General features: G+C 29.3%; 1 protein-coding gene across 10 annotated transcripts in view; it reads left to right on the top strand.

Moving 5' to 3' along the window:
- LOC106783760 (whirlin) overlaps positions 1-20977 on the top strand; it is a 74033-nt gene that overhangs the window by 38476 nt on the left and 14580 nt on the right. For 7 of the 10 annotated variants that reach the window (XM_014742574.1, XM_014742572.1, XM_014742573.1 and 4 more), the window contains 7 exons: positions 6036-6359; positions 6652-6884; positions 7202-7499; positions 7695-7754; positions 11457-11611; positions 15696-15777; positions 16124-16234. In XM_014742574.1, coding sequence (XP_014598060.1) covers positions 6036-6359; positions 6652-6884; positions 7202-7499; positions 7695-7754; positions 11457-11611; positions 15696-15777; positions 16124-16234 — 1263 coding nt within the window. The remainder of the gene's footprint in view (positions 1-6035; positions 6360-6651; positions 6885-7201; positions 7500-7694; positions 7755-11456; positions 11612-15695; positions 15778-16123; positions 16235-20977) is intronic. The other 3 variants (XM_014742576.1, XM_014742578.1, XM_014742571.1) reach the window with 2 other exon arrangements.

The raw sequence follows: 20977 nt of genomic DNA, 5'->3' as shown, positions 1-20977 counted from the left end.
ACGTTTCCCTTAACTTGTGTCTCGGTTCCTGATAACGAAACTTTAACTTTAACTTCATGAATTATTTATTTAATTGTCTCGTTTGTTCTTTGTTCTTCTTTTACCTCTTCTTCTTCTTTGTTGATATTTCGTAAATTTACCTTTTCGATACTAGTCCCTTTCTTTACTTAAGTAAAGTTTCATAATCCAATATTTGTCCATAATTACAAAAAAAAAAAGAAATGTATGTAATTTGGAAATCAACAAATATTAACTATTAAATATAAATTAACAATGTGAATTAAAACAATATTGAAAAATATTATATTTACTCTATATATTTCAAGTTAGAGTTGATAATCGATATAAAGAATCTTCTATTGTTTAGAAAATTAAAATTAGGAAATATTATACGTGTACCATATTGGGGGGAAAAATATGAATTTGTTGGTACGTGATTTTTTGAAATTATACGGGTTTACAGAAGTGTTAAATCGGTAGATTTATAGAAGAACAAAAGATAACTCTGCTCGAAGTTAAATCGATTCTATATAAACGTATACTCAGGTTTTTCTTTTCATATTTGTGTCAACATATGATATCATGCCTGTATGACGTGCATCGTAAATGTCTCGTAAATCCTCTTGTAGTTACATTAAATCGTTAACATTTTTCTAGATAAATAATAAAGATAGATAGAAGAAGAAAAAAAAAATTGTAAAATAAAAAAAGAAAAATATACTATAAAAGAATACGAAGAAAAATAATACAATGAGGAATAGAATTAAACAAAATATACCAAAGACAAATGAAATATATGAATACGATTAGAAAATAATTTCATAGAATTTAAACTTGTCAAAGTTTATAAGCAAGAGAATTAAAAATACTTCGATTTGGGAATAAATCGTAATTCGTGAAGAGTATATAAAAAAATATACGTTTTATATATTTTAAAGAAATATATTTTTTATAGGTCAGTATGTCGAGAGAAATAAAATTTCTATTAATGGAACTTATGACATATTCTTATATATGAAAGACCAGTGATTAAGCATCGTTAAGATCGTAGTTAGGAAATCGTCTTATTAATGTCAGTTGTGAGTGATTATGGCTTTTTGTATGATATCATCGTGAGTGTTTCATCAAGTACAGTTTGAATTCGTTGGTAATTATCGAAACGTACGATGTACGTCTCATATATGAGATAATAATTGAATTTTTCGAATGACCTAGTAATGATCATTCGGACAATGTACCTACCTACTTCTTTATAAAGGTATGTTTTGAATAATTTATATCTCCGCTTAAGGTCACACCAGACACACGCGATTTCGATCGTGAAAATCGATCATACGGAAGTCCAAATTTATAGCACGATCACCACCGACCATTTTCCATAATGACGTATAAAGCTTAGCCAGGATATCGATCCCCTTTCCTTTTTTTTTAATTTATAAAGGTCGTCGTTCTCACTTTCTTCTCTTTTTTCTCTCCTTTTTCTCTCTTTTTTTTTTATTATCAATCGTTTCTGTCAACGTTCTGCTGTTACTACAGTTTAGATAATAAAAAAAAAAAGAGTGGACGACTTTATGAAAAAATGATACTCGAATGACAGTATTTTTCAAACGGATCTGTTTCTCGAATTTTTGTACAAATAAAAAAGAAACGAAATGTAATGAAAACAAATTGGAAGAAAAATATTTTTACAATTATTTTCATATGTTCCCTTTTTGTATTAATATTCATAACTACTGGAAAGGATTTCCAATTTCTTCTTTTTTTTTTTTTTCTAATTTCAAAACGAGCTTGAAAATCGATTTAAAAAAAAAAAATGGCAAACCATTACCGTTACGTACCCGATTTAACTCGATTTTTTGTCCTTTCTTGCTAGTTTTTCACACTCGATTTCAAACCACGAGATTAAATCGTACGGAAATTCAATCATTTATAACAAAAATAGATTAGAGACACTATAATATTTAATTATTAGCTTGCTCGTTGTTCAACGCATTTTGGTGTTTTTTTCTTTTTAAATTATTTCATTAATTTCTCCTTGGCCGCTCATTATTATTCATAATTCTATTTGAACGAATTTAACTTGTCGAATTTCTCGAATTAGCCAGACTAATTTTCCACTTTAATGTTGTTCATTCAAAAACTCGTTAAAACTGAATTTCCACCAAGTTCGTTATTATCTTCTGGATCAAACGACGATTAGAATGCTACGAGAGAGATTATAATCCTCTTGAATATTTTTAATTTATTCGAAATAAGGATTAATACTTTCAACTAATTTTAAACTAAACAAATATATTTCATATATATATATTTTATATCTTTATGATTTAGTAAAAATTTATTAATCAAATCTATTTCTAATAAATAATTTGTATTTTATTTTTCAATCGTTAGAAACACGTGTTAACGATAATAGAAACATCTGTACGATCCGTTGGCACGTGGAAAATGGTTCTTCCTTTTACGTTTATGGTTCCCTGTGGTTAACATAATCGATCGTCAATCCACCTATTCCTGTTACACCCATTTCGTACACAAGATTTATTGCATAGTTTATATATAATCCATTTTTCTACTCCCCTTTTTCGTTCTTTTTACACCATTTTTTTATGTCAGCATTCTAATTGCAAACCTAAGAGCTTTTATTTAAGATGGGGAATCTTTTTAGTATGGGGAAACCTAAACGAAACAAGGGACTACTACTTTCTGTTTGGAAAACAAACAGGAAAAATGTAAGACACGGTCTTCCATCAAAGGATTTGTTACCCTTAGATATCTTTTATCTTGTTATGTGAACGGCCAAAAATATTTTTCGTAGGAGTCCTTTTATTTTCGTATTGGTAGATCCCCAATCTCGAAGGAACAAAAAAATAAGAAAAAAGTATGGATTTCATCTATTCTTTTTCATATTTATAATAATTATAGCCAATTGAGTAAAATATTTTCACGTGAATTAGTTAAAAAAAAAATAAAAAGCTTTTACTGTGTTAAATGTTATTGCGTAAATGGTGTTTATAAAAGTGATATAAGTCCATTTGTAATATAGTATAATTAACACGACTTCATTATTTTTCTATCTTTGGTTTTTTTTTCTCTTTCTATTACGTTTTCTTTTTTAAAACGTTTCATTTCATTACGCGAGTTACAAGTGATTCTTCAAAGTTATCCAAATGTATTATTATTATTAAGAGCACTCGGAAATGATGTTTTTCGTTAATAATTTTGATGAATTACTATCTCGTAATAATATTAAACAAATTGAGAAATTAATAACAAAATATTACACTGACGCGTGAACGTCGATAAATGTTTATTAATTATTATCAATGCAAACCTTTTAAATATCTTACAAAAATATAATAAAATACTTCATATATCGCGTTATATCGTATTTAATTAATGAACGTAGGAGAAAGAATTTTTTTAATTACTTCCAACGCAAAGACCTTTAAATATCTCAACATTTTTTTTTTCTCCAACCACTCCCAAGAAAAAAAAAACAAAAAGAATAAAATATTTCGTATATCGTGTTAAACTAAGCCGATTCATCTCGACACGAGATAAAAAAAAAAGGAATAAGAAGAAACAAAAATCCTACTTTTCTCATATACCCTTCATCCAAATATCGTATCACATAATATAAAGAAAAAGAATAGGAATAAAAAGAAGAAGAAAAAGAAGAAGAAAAAGAAGGAGAAAAAAAGAAATATAAGGAGGACAAAGAAAGAAAGAAAGAAAAAACAAGAAAAAAATCATCCATCCTCCTACACGAAATGATCCTAAGGACGACTTCCTAGGATCAGAGCTCGATCAAGTTTGCTGGCGGGTCAAGGATAGGCAGGATGTGACGTCACAGGCTTCCAGAAGATCGATATCCTCTTGCTGGCCTGTTCATTCGTTCGTTCGTTCGTGTATTGCCGTCACCCTCGACAAACGCACTATCTTTCCTCTTTTTACTGGCCTTACTTACTATCAAGGCAAATTCTCTCTCTTTCTTCTTTATACGAAACCATTATTATCTTTCTCTCTCTTATTTCTTTCAAGAAAATCGCGTTCGAACACTCAGCATAAAGGTTCTTTTGCTACCGATTTCACCTAACACACAATGGGGCTACCACTATCATCTACCATCACTAAACTTTACTCTTATTCTTTTGATTTTTTATTTTTCTTTCATTTTTTTTTATCCTACATCGTCTTTATTTGCTGTTCCTTTGAAAAAAAAAAATATATACTTCCTAATGAAAAGCTCGTGCTTTCGATATATACGGATACAATACTTTTTTTTATATATGTTACTAGAAAAATACACCATATATATATATAAATATACTATTGTTACTATTATTATTCTTAATGTTTGATTATCCTTTCATCGATTCTATAGAATTGTTCAACTCGTCTCAAAAAATTTAATATATTTATATATTATATTATTATTTATATATCTGCTCGCGGATTATACGGATTTTTATCTAATACGAATTTTATTATATTCGGAATTCAACGTTATCGATTGAAATAATATTATAACGGTGTGTTAGATATAAGTAACTTTGATGTGTTATAATGTTTAAGATAATTAAGATTAATTTAACGCGAGTGAAATTTATTATTGAAGACACAAGAGAGAAAAATTAGTCATACATAAAAGGTATTCTTTCTCATTGTGGATAAAAATCAATTCAACATTTTTTTTTGGCAATTCGACAAAAGTTCTTAGGACTTTAACTGGAAAGTTTTAATGCACTCACCTAACGGTCCAGACTAATATACTTCACTAGGTCAGACTATTATTTATTACGATTCTTAGAACACTTTTTCCTTTTTTTTTTTTTATTTTTAGTACTAATTTGTACGTTTAATGGAAAAGAATTGCAAGCTAAATTACCTCTGAATGATATAAATACTCCGAAACGATAGAAATATTACATAAGATTAATGATAGAAAATTATTCAACAAAATTATTTATTAAATCATCCGTGAAAAATTAAATCTTACGTGTAGAATATTTTGTAATTTTGTATTCATTGCGAGTTATATACGATCTTCACCATTATCGTTTTTTCTTTTTAAATGGATCGTATAAAACTTGGTAAAAAAAATATATAACAAAAAATATTGTTTATACGTAAGATAAAAGGCAAGAAATTTTTGAAAATATAATATAATTTTTAATTTATATTTATTTTAACAAAACTTATATTCGACTATCCAATGTAACAATAACTTATTTAATAAAAGTATAGCAATTTACTTTTACAACTACCATAGATTTTTCCTTCACAAAAGAAAAAGGGAATTCTTACTGCACTTGAAATGTAAACGTCGTACCATTTCAAAGTAATTTTCAAATCGTCTTGGGAGCTTAGTTAGACATCTCTACTGTGGACTACGAATGTCCTAGATCTTAGAATATAATAGTTCATAGTTATCTACCATTTTTTCCTTCATCCCATTATTTGATTTTCTTTCGTACGGAATAATGATTTCCAATTAGACTTCATTTCTAATCACCATTTTTAAATAAAAACTCGTCTAAAATATTTTGTTATATTTATTTATTAAAATAAATTATATTTTTATTACTTATATATACGTATAATTAAAAATCTTTTCATAGTATTATTCTCTCGATCTCGCTTAACAGGATTTATCTTTCAGCTTTTAACTATCGCGAGAAGCTTATCCAAGCTTACAAGTAATCTCGATCAACAATTTTCTTAAGTTTTATTCCTGCTCTTTGAATATTCGAACTATTTAGTCGAGTTATATTCGGATATTACCTTTAATTCTATGATAAATTGTTTGAAATTGTTTTCAACATTATCTAACTTTTCCCAAATCGATTATTTTCATACTTTTATTCGAGAATTTTTCTATAAACCAATTCACGCAAGACACGATTCTACTCGTCGAAAAAACAACATTAATTTGTTAGAAAAATGAATAGAATTAACGAGACGTAATTTTGTATAATTGAAACAAAATAACAAAAAAAAAAAAAGAAACAAATGGTTTTTTTCTGGAGCAGATGCTGAAATCCTGTAGGACTTTGAGTATGACAGTACGCGGACCAGCATTAGATCCTCGTTGTAGAGTTGGTCATCCTGTTTGGCCATCTTCGGGTCGTCAACAATCTTGCAGTTGGATGGACCGTCAAGGAAGACCAGCCTCACCACCACCATTTTTTTCCTCTCGAGATTCCAGATATGGACCACGAACGCGAAAGGTCGAACTTTGCATCGAACCAGGACAATCCCTTGGTCTTATGATCAGAGGTGGTCTTGAATATGGCCTTGGAATATATGTCACTGGAGTAGACAAGGACAGTGTTGCCGATCGTGCTGGACTTTTGGCAAGTAACTCTTTTTTTTCTTCTTTTTTATTTTTTTTTAATAATAACAATATTTATATCATATTATTTTAATTAATTATACTATTATACTTATATTACTAATATATTTTTAGTATATAATATAATATATATTATTATTTTTTAGTATAATATTGTATTAAATTGTCAAGTATGAAATGTATAATTAAATGTTTTTATATTATTTATATGTATGTCGTTTACAATTAGTGACTTTTGACAGAACACGTACAATATATTCGAAGTATATTTATTTTGTAATTTTCGAGCGTAGGTCGGTGATCAAATCATAGAAGTTAATGGACAAAATTTCGAGGAAGCAACGCACGACGAAGCTGTACAAATTTTGAAAACGAACAAGAAAATGAACTTATTGATACGTGACGTAGGAAAGGTACCTCATTCTTGTACGACCAGTCAACCAATCGTCATGCCTACTTCGAGATATTCTGATCACGATCCTCTTATTCTCGAAAGTCCTGGAAATCATCGGCCACCTAGTCCTGCGTGAGTATTACACATATATGCATTATTTTATAGAATTATTTCATTATTTCTAATATAATATAATATTTTAAAAGTACAGAAAGTAATATTCATTTCTTTTTTCTTCGATGGCAAATTAAAGATGATTGTTAATTTCTTTTTTTTTATGTTTTCTACAAAAATGAATATTGTTTTATTAATTAATTTATGAATTTATCAAATGAAAGTGGTTATTTGTAATTAATTTAATAAACATACAGAATTCCGAATTATTTGGATGAAAAAAAAAATTTATCTAATACGTAAAAATATAACGAATTGAAATATTATTTAAAAAGTAGCACGAACGATTGGAGACATCGGGGAGGAATTCAGGTTTCTGCAGCAACGGCAGCCATGGTTGAGGAAAAAGCAAGGGTCGTTCTAGCTAGAAGCGAAAGGGCTGCTTTGTCACATATTTTGGCAGATTATAGAACGCGAAGATTAACGGTAGAGGAATTGGTCGCGAATCTTGCCGATCTTTTGAATACTCATGAAAAATTGACCCTTCTTACTGAACTAAGAGAACTCGTTGATAGCAAGGATAGAGCTACTTTCGATGATTTAGTTTACAGACCACGCGTCGCAATGGCTAGGGTAAGTTTCAAAATGAATTTCATAGTAATTCATATATATATTTATGTATAACATCATTTTTTAATATGAAAGATTTAAAACGTACAAAAAAAAAGAAAAATTATCGCCTTTAAAATAGAACTTATGTGACATTTTATGAAAAATGTTGTTTTTTATTTTTGTGTTTTGTATTCGTTTGTGTTTGTTTTTCTTTAGAGAAAAGGAGACCGCGCTCATTCGGATCTAATCGTAACACCGTCTCTTCATGATCTTCCGGTAAGTGTAAAATGTTTTTTTTTTAATTTTTTATTATATTATAACGATATATTAATGTGATTTTTAGTCTCACTGCATACTCACGTGTAACGTAGATCTTATATTACACCCACAACACACGATATTATTATTATTATAATTGATTATTTTGATTATATTATTTTTCGTATTATTATTATTATTATTATCTTTTGAAATATTACTATATATATATAAATCTGTTATAGAACAATTTTTATCTCTTCTTGCTCATTCTCTATATCCTCTGTTATTCTATATATATATATATATATATTATATGACTGGTTAGATCCTTAATTGTGTGTACGTAGTTAATATTTATATTTTAATATACATATACATATCTATCTCTATCTATACATATAACTATATATATACTAACAAACATGAAGAAAACATTTATATACGTTATACAGGATTTTTCGAATAACCTCCAACAAAATTGTATTTTTCTTTTTACGAGATGCACAAGAATTTCGTGGATTTAAATTGCAAAAACAAAACAAAAAAAGGACAAAAAACATTTCGCTTAAATTGAAACAAAGAAAAAATAGAAACATTTCTCTATAGATTCGAGAAAAAAAATTATTATTAAATCCTGTATAAAATTTCGAATCGAAATAAATAAATACATACATATATATGTTTTTTTTTTTTTGAAGATTTTTCTCTCACATAACGAGTTACGTTAGATCGGTAAGAATTTGTAATCGCTTGAGAAAAGAACTTTTTAACGATCTAGCGGGGGAAAAAAAAAAAGAAAATGTTGTCGTTTGAGAAATTTCTCGACGTAGACAAATACTTACGTAGGTATTATTGGTATGCTCGATCTCCTTGTCTTTCTTCTTTCGTGTCGCGTATATTCTCGTTTAGCTAGCTAACATTCCGAACGTAAAAGTATGTGAACCTTAAGGAGAAATAAGATGCTCCCAGAAACCTAAAGAAGAAGAAGAAAAAAAAAAAGAAGAAAAAGAAGAAGAAAGAAGAAGAAAGCAAGAAATATCGTATATTATCTCAGAGAAGAAAACATAATGATGATGATGATGCTGCTGCTGCTGCTGCTGATGATGATGATGTTGATAATTATGACGATGATGTTCAGAAAAAAAATATGGATAACGAAAAGTAAACGAGTCGTTGGAGGGATTGCGAGGAATAACGGAAGTTGTCACCGATTTTTGGATGATAATATAATCGATATACAAAACAAAATTGATAAAATCATTTGATTAAACAAACAAATATCTCTCATTTAGAGATGACACGAAGATTTTCACGTTTTTGAACGTTAGTTAGACTAAAAATCGTATTCTTTAGTCACCCCCCCCCCTTTTTCGCGAGAGACAGCATGAATACTTTCAAGGAAAATAATATCCTGCATCCTTTCTCTCTCTCTCTCTCTCTCTCTCTTTCTCTTACCTCTATTCCAACTATCATTCTCTCTCTCTCTCTCTCTCTCTCTCTCTTTCTCTTTCTCTCGCTCTTTCTTTCTTTGATTTTCAAACTGATTATTATATACGATTCATTATTCTTCCTTTCTACTTACATATATCTATCTCTTTTGCTATCATTGCGCTGCCATTAATCACCAACGCTGCTTACAAACGAATAAAACAATTACATTTGTACGGGTTTGCTTGGTAGTAAGCTGTCTTAACGCTTGTTTATCGCTGCTTTTGCTTTGATTAGAAATAATCGTATTAGACGACATCTATTTGGATAATTAATTTAGCGATGTTGCATTAGAATAGGAAAGTTTGAAATGCGCTTGGTAGAAATATTCTAACTAGCTTTAATTTATATCTACACGATCGAGGATGTGTTTCTATGAGATATATATATATATATTTCTTTTTTTGGATATGCTTCTTTCTTTTTTAGATTATTTATTGTCAACAATAATTGTACAAATGTTCACTCGAAAAATCTTATATTTATTAATTATTTTTTCCTTTATATTATTCATTTTAATTTTGTATTTTTTTTTTTATTTCTTTTTCTTAGATCAGTTAGAAAAGTTTTCTTTCGTCTATTAATGTTTTTTTTTAATTTTGTTCTTTTTTATTGTTTTTTTCGCATAGTTTTTTCTTTCGTTGTTATTAACGCTCGTTCTTCGATGTACCAAGCGTGCGATAACGGTACACACACACATATATATATATATATATATATGTAATTACTTAACATGATTTTTCATGTACGAGTTCGCCTGAGCTTTGCTAAATTTTTTTTCTTTTATTTCTTTCCATAACAACGGCCGAGTGTGCAATCAAAATGTATTATTTTTTTTTTTGTTTTAAGACTTCGTCAACGTAGTAACTGCATAGATTAAAATAAAGAAGAATCGTACAAAAACAATTTTATCGCAAAAGTTTATTAATTACAATAGGATCTCATTGGAGGATACGTTTCAGTTGAATTATTGATGAAGTTAAAAGTAAAAAAAAAAAATTCAATATCGTTGATGTATCCTTTTTTTGCAATTAATGTTTTTTTTTTTTTTAAATCATCAATACACGAGAACATCGTACCTATAATAATTAAAAACTCTTTGTACGTAATAATTTCGCACACTCGGTTCGAAAAAAACGCTGATACCGATTCGCAAAAAAAAAAATCGGTTTGAATCGCATTACGTGCATCGCCTCGCCAATTAGGAATTAGGGATCTTAGGATTATACGCCTAATCTATTAAGGGAGAGGGGAAACAAAATAATAATATGAATGTAAGTGGCAAGAAAAAAAGATCCTGTGACCTGGCCTGCGAACAAAGCTCGGGCAAGCTCGATAACGATCGATTTCCTGGCCAATCTGATATTTAACGATTTTGCGTATTTTTTTGTTATTTATTCACAAAAAAGAACAAATCTTTTCAAAGGGGAAAGTAAAAAAAAAAAAGAGAACAAAGGATGGGAAACATTCAGAATAGATAACCTTTTTTGTATTTTGATATATTTCTTTTTTCCCATTTTTTTATTCAGCGACAACTTTTGTTACGATTATTAAACAGTGATAATAGATCAATAGTGTTATTCGTAAAGTTAAAATTCACGTGCCACGTTATTTTTCGTATCGTTGAAATTTTCGGTTTGAAAATTTTTATCGAACGCGACGATATCTTCAATTTTTTTACGTAACCACTTTGGTGGCATCGAATATTTTCCTATAAAATGAAAATTTATAGATATACCCGTGTTTTATATACGATGATTGTAGTATCCATAAAAAAGAAGTTATGTTAGTACTACCATGTAGTATCAGTAGTTGGTCCAGTAAAATTATTTCAACATCCAAAATTGGATATCGTTGATCGTTCAAAAAATAAACCATATTGTAATGACATTTTGTAAACAAAACAAAAAGAAAGAAGAAAAACTTTTCTTCCTATATATATATCCCTAATTAATTATCACTGTCTAAATTATAACAAAAAATATTTACCTAGCAAACTGAAGAAAAAAAAAACAAAAAAGAAACCATAAAAATCATGAAAAAGTGTCTATTCTGAAGGTTATCCAAATAAAAATGGGGTCAGATGAGGGGATGGTAAAAATAATATTGTAGAAAGGAAAATCGTGTCTTGTCAGAAATCGTTGGCCAAGAAAACCGAACGACCGAAAAACGGTGATTAATCGAATTGGCTAGTGAGACGGCATGACAGGATCTGATGATTTCCCGCAGAGGGGTGTACCCAGTGGTTGTTGCCGTCCGGGACGACTGGTGGACGTCGAGGGAGATCCCCTGGGAGTGACAGGACCTCTCCTGCCACGGGATAATCAAGAGTATAGGTCACCGAGCGAGGACAGCGGTCTCGGGGCTGATATGCCCAGGACCAGGTCGAATCTCTCAAAGTTTTTCTCAATGAAACTTTTTAAACTATCCTATTCTTCTTATCTATTTCTCATATTTTTCAATAACCCCGACAATCATTCGGATAGTTTGCCTTTTTTTTATTTTATTTTATTTTATTTTAACCATAGAAATTGGACACATTGTTCGTTATTTTTTTTTTCGAAACCGATCAAACACGAATCAAAAATTATTCTTCGAAAAAGAAATTTTATTTATAATACGATGATAATATTAGACACGTTGATTAGATATTTGATTGAATGATTGATCGTCTTTGATCGGCATACGGTTGAAATAAAAAAAAAAGAAAAAGAAATAAAATGCTTAGCAAAGATTACGTAGAAATCCATCGAGTCAGATCGCACGTTTTTACGAATTAAAAAGCTTTACCTCATGTGTAAATTAAAATACATATGTTATACGATACATCAAAATTGACCTTTCTCGTTTTGCTGGCGCTGCTTTGATTAGAATTTTAGCAAATACATAGTAGGGAAGCAAAATATTTCGAAAAGAAATTAACGCGTGATTGAAGAAAATATAAAAATTAAAAATGAAAAATAAACAAAAATTCGAAAATTGATCGTATGCACCGGCATGCACTTTCATTAGAACCGAGAGAGAAAGAGAAAAAGACAGAAAAATAAAGAAATAAAAGGATAAAAAGGTAAACAAAAAAAAAAGAAAAAAGGAAAAAGAATACCACGCGAGTCCAAATGGGAATTCGATTTTCTTTAATACGTTTCGTACAATTCAATCTCAAATTCTTGTTAGAGGAAAGAGAAAACTCTCGTTTTAGATTTCTTAAACGATACTTTATCTAGGTTGCGTTTCATTCGTTAAATCAAATCACATTGAGAGCAAATTTCTAAATTTAATTGTACGCCGCGTGCACAACCAACGAAAAAAAAGCTTCAATGCTTATTTTCTTAGAGGTTTTTGTTTATTGCCTTTAAATTGCTTGCTTCGCATTTTTTACATAAGGCAAATCTTTATCTAATCACTTATATATATTTACGTATCACCTAATGGGATTCAGGTAACGAACGGTTAGAAGATTATACTAATACAAATCTATACTTACTTTAGATTTTCTATTTCGTGTTCAATCAAATTCGAGATATCTAATCTTTCATGATTTATTCGTGGAGTGTATGTGTGTGTGTGTGTGATGTATATTTGTTTGTATACATATAACAATTATTATGATCATTTCGTTTATTTTATATAATATAAACGTTGATTCGTAATTTATTATAAAAAAAAAGAAAAGAAAAGATAAAAAAGAAGAACAAAAATATTACGTGGATTTATGTTAGAAATTAGTTGAAATAATTTTCACCATAGTCGTTCATATCTTACGTTCTCTACTCCTTTCCTCTTCTCTTCCCCGATCATTTCTCTGTCATATTTTGTTTTTGTAAATTAAAATACGAGTCGTTGTCAAGTTAAACAAAATTAATTCGACTTGTTGTAAATTTTATTACTTCAAATATCGGATCGATGCTTAACTTATTAGTCATATTTATTATAATATTCATTTTCTAAATAATAAATAATTTTTATGGTTAATAATTAAAGACAACAAGTATAGAAATTTATAAATTTTTTCTGAGTTTCTTTTTTTAACTGAGCTATTTAATCCTACGAATGGTATACGGTTTATATTATTGAAGTACAACACGTGTTACCATCCAATTTCGAAATAAACCAATTTTAATTATTTTTTTTTTATTAACCCATTCCATAGGAATTTATTTATCCAATATACGTTATACGTTTCCGAAAAGCCATAACGTTTTTATTTCGCAACAGTCAGTTAATTCGTAATGGTGTTTCTATGTCGGATACGTTACCATCGAATATATTTTTTTTTCTAATTCAACTTTTCTATTTTTCTCTCTTTCTCTCTCTTTTTTTGTTTCTTTCCCCATCCTTTCTTTCTCACTCCACCTTCCTTTTCAACTTTACCTTTTCGTTCCAAGTGTTTTTCTTTTCTTTTTTCTTTTTTCTTTTTCATTTTCTCGGCAGTCACGTACAAACACGATTGACGATACATTCTAGCGTGTATACCTAACATGGACAGCAGATAATGCGGAAGGTAAATCATTTTTTTCTCTGTGTGAATCTGCGTGTGTGTGTGTGTATATATATATAAATATGTATGTATATAACTTTCAGTCGTTCAAACATGTAGGCGTAAAAGACGTTGTTCCGCGCGTGGGTTTAAATACATGTATACATATACACTTTGCAATTTTTTTCATTATAATAATCCAGGAAAAAAGATGTCGGGATAAAAATTTCAGCAAGTCGATCATAATATTTCGTTAATTAGAGAATATACAAAGAAAAAAAAAAAAAAGGAAGAAATAAAAAAAGAAAATGAAAAGCATTGAAAATCAAGGAAGTGTAAAAAAAATTTGTTACTAGGTCAAGAATACGTGGAGACATATATTATATATTACTGATTGAATTTGAATAGAGTAATTAGTATTGAATTTCAAAAGGAAACGAATTCATGTTTCTTCCTTTTATTTTTTATTTTTATTACTTTTTGTTTTTTAACCTTTCAATCTCGACGAAGAAAAAGAAAGATCGAATTACGATGATGCATCGCACAAATATAAATCAACTTTTGTTTAAAATCTCTGTAACAAATTATCGTGTCAGCAAACAAACAAAAAAATAGGATTTTTATACAAAATTTTATTTCAATTTTTAAACCATTCGAAATAATTCTTACAATTTTTCTTTGTAAAATCGTCGAGGATAAATCTATTTGTTATTTTTACGATACCATCAAATATTGATATTACGAATTTTTTGTTCTTCACATCACATTAATTTAAAATGAAAATGATTATTATTTAAAAGATATTAAAAAAAAAAACCTTTACATAATCGGATCTATCTTTTTGTTTTATTCGTCGTTCGATTAGATTGCAAGAGAAAAATAACCAAAAAAAAACAGAAAAAATAGTTTGCGAAGAAATAACGAAGAATTGTGTTAATTTTCGTGCCTGGTACGAACCAGGTACAAAGGTCGAAAGTTTAAAGAAACCGCGTCGCGATTCGGAGCCCTTGAAAATTTGAGCTTACGTAGAGAAACTAATGGTTTTCGAGGTATCGTGCTCGATAGGTCGTATCCCAGGTAACGAAACCAAACGATTCAACTTTCAGGAATCAAGAAAGTGAATGTGTGTGTGTGTGTGTGTTATATGTAGCGTGACAGAGAGAAAGAGAGAAAGTGTTAGAGTGAGTGAAAAGGAGAATGTAGTACTGTAATAGCATTTCTAACGTAACGTCCTATCGTTTCTTCTTCTCATAATTTTTGTCCCCATTTTTACCTATTCATTATATATCATCTCTAACAAATAATTTCACTTTTTGAAAAAAGATCAGAACAAAAATTTCTATCCATTTCGAAACCATATTTTTTCTCCCCCCCCTTTATTTTTGTTATCATCTTTGTTCCATCCTTTTTCCTCGCCTAATCAAAACGTCGTTGACATATTCCTCAAAGATATATATGTGTTTTTTAATTATTTCATAAAAAAAAAGAAAACCAAATTTTTGATCAAGATTGGTGTGGTGATTCGTAATGATTTCTATTTATTGACAAATATTAAAATAATGCGTGACGCGAAATGCAATGTTGCATTATTGCAGTGTAATCTCGAATGCATTCGGAGTAAAATAAAAATTAAACAATCGCGTAAATGGGGATAACAAATAATCTTTCTGAAACAATTATTAATCGTAGTGAACGAGAAACTGAAGTGTAATTGGTTGTATGCGATTATTTAGAAAACAAAAAGAAAGCACACGAAAAAAGGAATTTTCAATAGATCATTGGTGACTCGCGTGGTGGGTTTGGAATAAAAAAAAAGAAATGGCTGTGTGATTAATTTGGATACAAGATACAATGGTCAAAAAGGATCAGACTGATTGTGACAATTAAAAAAAAAAAAAAAAATAAAAAAGTAATAACGAAACGAAAGAAAAAAAGTAAGCAGGATAAAGACGAGTTTAGATTTGAAAAAAGGGAAATTTTGCGAATTGCAGAGTGTCCTGCAGGAGGGCTCAACAACATCAGGTGACTACCTCTGACCTCGCCCTCTCCAACGACGACGAGTGTGATAATCAGGTATAGAATGAAGTTACCTTAACCCCCTTCCCTGTCAATCAAACCCACACTTCTTTTATTCCTTCACTTTTATCCCTTTTGACGAATACAAATGTTTTTCTGTATATATTTTTATTTTCTTCTTCTTCTTCTTCTTCTTCTTCTTCTTCTTCTTCTTCTTCTTCTTCTTCTTTTTCTTATTCTTATTCTTATTCTTTTTAATAATAATCATAATAATAATAATAATAATAATAATAATAGAGAGGAATCGATGTGAAAGGAAAGCTGATGATCGTGTCTCTTCGATGGAAGATTAGTTGCATGATTCATATTTGGACGTGTACGTTTGATTATTTTTTTTTTTCAGGATTACGAGGACGATATTGACAGCGGACGAGGACGAAGACACAGCTCGCCTGGAGGATCACGAGGAAATCCACGAGATTACGGTCATCATCATCTTCATCCGGATAATTTGGTGAGTTCAATCGCTTTTAGAGTTAATTATTATTAACCCACTCTGTACTCGTTGTCTTCTTTCCGATCGGGAAATCAAATTCTTCGATTTTTCTTTAATCATTTATTCAATATACTATCTTATTAATCTATTAGTTATAATAATATGTTTTGTTTTTTTTTTTTTTTTTAATTGATATATCAATTATTATAGTTAAATTTCACGTTAGTTTCAATAGTCTTTTTATATTAATTAATTTTAGTATTAATTTGTTTTTGTTTTTCTATTCGAATATATTTCATTCCTTTTTTTATATTCTATAATTAATAATTTGTTATTTAACTATTGTACCATATATATATAAGTGAAATAAGATATAATAATATTATATTTATTTTATGTGTATATGTGTGACACATATATATATATACATAAGCTATTATTATTAAAACATTAATTATATTTCTCTCAATACATATTGCTATGGGAAGGGGGGGTTATATACGCAAAATTAATTTTATATATTTATATTATACAAATTCTTTTCTATTTTTTTTTTTTTTTTAAATTATTTTCATTAAACTTTTCGAGTCAATTTTCATATGGCAAAAACGAAGAAGAAAAAGAAGAAGAAGATGAAGAAGACAAGGAGCAGAGAAAAAGATAAATTATTTTCTTTTTTTTTTATGGAGATCGTAATAGATAAGATTACGAAGCGTTTAAGTTGTTAAGGGAAGGTGAAACAGAAATAATGGTAACGCGAATATGAGAAAACTCCCCCGACCCCACCCCACCCCATCCCGCCTCGCCCCCATGAACTTCTCTTTCTTTTTTTATCTCTCTTTCTTTCTCTCTCTCTCTCTCTCTCTTTAAATGATGGAGATGATGCACGTTTTACTCGATGAACGTGGTGCAGTCGTCGTAGTAGAAGCGTACACTATATATATCGGTCGTTATAGTTTAATTATAGCACGCGAATGGACGAGAAAGAGGGTTCAGGGTCGACCAAACGAAGAGACGAAGAAGCATCTTCGTTTCTCTCGTTAGTCAACTTTTACGTTCCTCCTGGCAAAACTCGTAAGAAATATCGCGTAAAAATGGCCGACTCGCGTGACGCTTACTCCCATATACACACACACATACACTCCACCTCCTTGTCACGAGTGCCACGCACGCGTTACTTTTTACAATAATAATAATCATAATAAAAAATTGCCTTAAATATTTTTGCGTTTTTTTATTCGATTTATGGTAGAGTTAAATAAAAAAAAAAAATTGATTAAAAAGTATTTTTGATTGACACGCGGGAAGGAATTTTTTTTTAATTTTATATTTAAATAAATAATATTATATTATAATATATATATAGAGAGAAAAAGGAATAAAATTATTATATACTTTAAAAAAAAGAACACTGATGAAAGTTACTATAAATAATATATTAATTTAGGTAGAAATAATAAAACACAAAAATATCGGTAAAACAAAAGGAATAATTAATATGCTATTTAAAACTATTATAATCAAAAAATACTAAAACAATATTTAATATTTATTCGAATGTGTACATTATATAATATTAAAACAATAAATAGAAATATATCTAAATACTAAAAGTTTCTTATTGACGTTATTAAAAAAAAAAATAAATTCATATGAAAAAATGAAAAACCTTGGAAGCATTTAAAATCGATTTAAGAACTCGGTTAAAAGTTGAACTTATGTTAGTGGCACTCGAGAGTAGTAGAAAAGCTTATGCGTGCGTGCGTGCATAAATGCGTGCATGCGACGACTTATCGCGGTTTGTTAAAAAAAAAAATAAAAATGAGTAAAAGAGAGATGAAGAAGAAGGAGGAGTCAGGTAGAAGTGCAGGTGCGCAGGATGGAAGAAGAAAAGGAAGATGATGATGATGATGATGATGATGATGATGATGAAGAAAACGAAGAAGAAGAAGAAGAAGAAGGTGGAGAGAGAGGGAGGGTGTCGGTCGTTTTGCTGCAACACTCCTGCGACCATAAAATCATCGACTCTTCGAGAAAATACTCGTGCAATGCACTTAGGAAATTTTTACTTTCCATTTTAATCCTTTCAACATATCATATTAAACGATTTTTTAACGGAAATAAAACCCTTTTTTAATTATTATTATTATTATTATTATTATTATTATTATTATTAGTATTGGTATTATTTGTAATTAGAGATCACAAATTAGAAAAAATTCATTCTTTTATATTTTTTTGTCAAACAAACAAGTTTCAGAAAATGCAGAACATTCATTTTTATAATTAATAGGATAGAAATATTATAAACATTTCTTTTTTTTTTTCATTCTTCTTCTTCTTCTTCTTCTTTTGCCGCAACGATAATCACACGAGTCAATAATTTTTATTATTCTATCAATATAAATATCATTTATTATTTAATTTCCCTTTATTCTCGTATGACAAAAAAAAACAAAACATGTATAGCTTTATAATTAATAATATAATTTAAAAAATAAAAAAGAAAAAGATTAAACAACGAGATATATATTTGACATCGTGGAAGATTACGAGAAGATTATACGAAAAAAAGAAAAGGCTTGGCTACGGATGAAACTTCAATCATAATAGTTATTTTTTTTTTTTGTCAGGATTAAATAAAGCCCTTGATAGATCGGGGTCGTAGGGTTGATTGTGAGACGGGGGGAGGATAAAGGGGGTTAGGTTGTTTGAACGTTTCACACGCGATCGTGGACTATAATAATCGAGATAATCGCTAGATTTCCCATCGCTTACCACGATGGATATTGCTCCTTTCTTAGTTTCCTCTTTCCTAGTTTATTTTTTATTTGCTACCTTTTTTTTTTATTTTCTTCATTACTTTCCTTTCTCTTTTGTTTCTTTATCTGATATACAATATATATATATAACACACAAGAGAGTGGAAAAGACGAACGCGTATAAGCTACTTCTTACCAGCTTGATGCAATTAAGATGATAGCGAGGTATTACCTTGCAAACGTGTGGTAGTTAATCGTTTACTGCAAGGTATATAAGGTATTTCTTTTAACGAATAAAACGTGGATCGGATGATCAAGAATATATGATCGAGATCGAAACAACTTGCAATAAAGTTACGATATCGGTATCATCTTCACGAACTTGTGATGACTATAACATGTTTTTTTTTTTTACATCTATTGGGTATTTTTGAAACAATTTTAATCAATACTTTTGTGGAAAATGAATCATTTTCAATGATTAAATAAATGTATTTGAGAAATAGTTAAAATATTATTGTTTATAATCGCTGAATATAATATTCGTTTACAATGATCATTTACGTTGTTAAATATTGACGAAATATATAGAATTGATTAATTAAATATGTAAATTATGATAAATAAATGTTGCATGAAAAGAAATAAAAAGGAGGGAAATGTCAATGTAAATTGTAAAAAAGGGTAATTGTAAATTGCTTTCGCGCTATGTCTAGAAATTACGTGGAGAAAATAAATGCAACGAACGATTCAATAGATAGAAAGATTGTCTGCCTGTCTTAAAGTCACCATTGAAATGTCTGTTGAAATTTTTCCATTCCTGCTGGTTAAATCGAACGTGCGAATACTAATTGGTGGAATCCACGGCGACTTGTAATACATGCGAAATATTTTTTCCGAAGAATTCAATGAAATTTTGAATAAAAAAAAACAAACAAACAAACGTAAAAGATCGAATCGTTCGGATATTTTTTAACCGTTCGAGATCAAAATTGCGCGATAGTATAAAAAAAAAAAACAAATTAAAGAGAGATCCAACGAAAGAGGAATTTTTTTTCGGATATCCTTTAAGACAAACAAATTGTTTATATAATTTTTATATACAAAAAAAAAGAAAGAAATATATTCAGCGTTACATCGTATTTTTTCATTTATACTTCTTCTTTTTTTTCTCTTTTTGTCTCTTATTGGAAAGAAACCAAATACACAATAAAAAATAGGTACACGCAGTTTAGTCTTACGAGCTAGAAAATTAATAATAATTGCGACGTTAAAATCGTCGAAGTTTAAGGAATAAAACGAGAAACAAGAAAGAAAAAAAAACAAAAAAGAAAGAAAACAAAAAAAAATTCAACAAAAGCGATCTCGCATCCAATCTGAAACCCCCTCGTAATAACGTCATACTGACCACAATTATTCAATCATCCCTTATAACATTTAGTTGGAAAATGTATTTAAAAAATTTTCATCTACGAGGGGGAAGCGATGAAAAATAAATAATAAACAAAAAAGAAATAAAACGAGTCGATTTTATAGACGGACACTTTTGTTTCTTACTCGAATTCGCATTTTCGAATAGGTTACCCCTTTTTCTAAACTTTTTCATTGTCGACGGAATTTTTATAGAAATTAACACACACACACGCGCGCGCGTACTCATATTTACATACATAATAAAACAAACGTTACACACGGCTTACGTACACACGTCATACCTACATACATACAATAGATACATATTAAAAAAAAAAAAAAGAATAAAAAAAAACACAAAAAAGAACGAAATTCGAATCGATTCGGATTGAAGTGGAAACGTTGTTGAGAGAAAACTCGAGTTTATTTAAACGATCTATCGATCCTTGCGAAGAGAAGGAGGTGGTGGTGGAGGAGGAGGAGGAGGTCGCGATCATCGAGATCTCGAGTTGTTTCGTCCTTGAGAAGAATAGACTATCGTCGTGATAAACGACGAGAAGAGGGTCTTGTGTCTGGCAAAATGTAC

The sequence above is a fragment of the Polistes canadensis genome, unplaced genomic scaffold (assembly GCF_001313835.1).
Source record: "Polistes canadensis isolate GaletaPanama2010 unplaced genomic scaffold, ASM131383v1 scaffold_25, whole genome shotgun sequence".
NCBI lineage: Eukaryota > Metazoa > Arthropoda > Insecta > Hymenoptera > Vespidae > Polistes > Polistes canadensis.
Note: the sequence above shows the minus strand (reverse complement) of the source record. Positions and strands in the feature narration are given on the sequence as shown.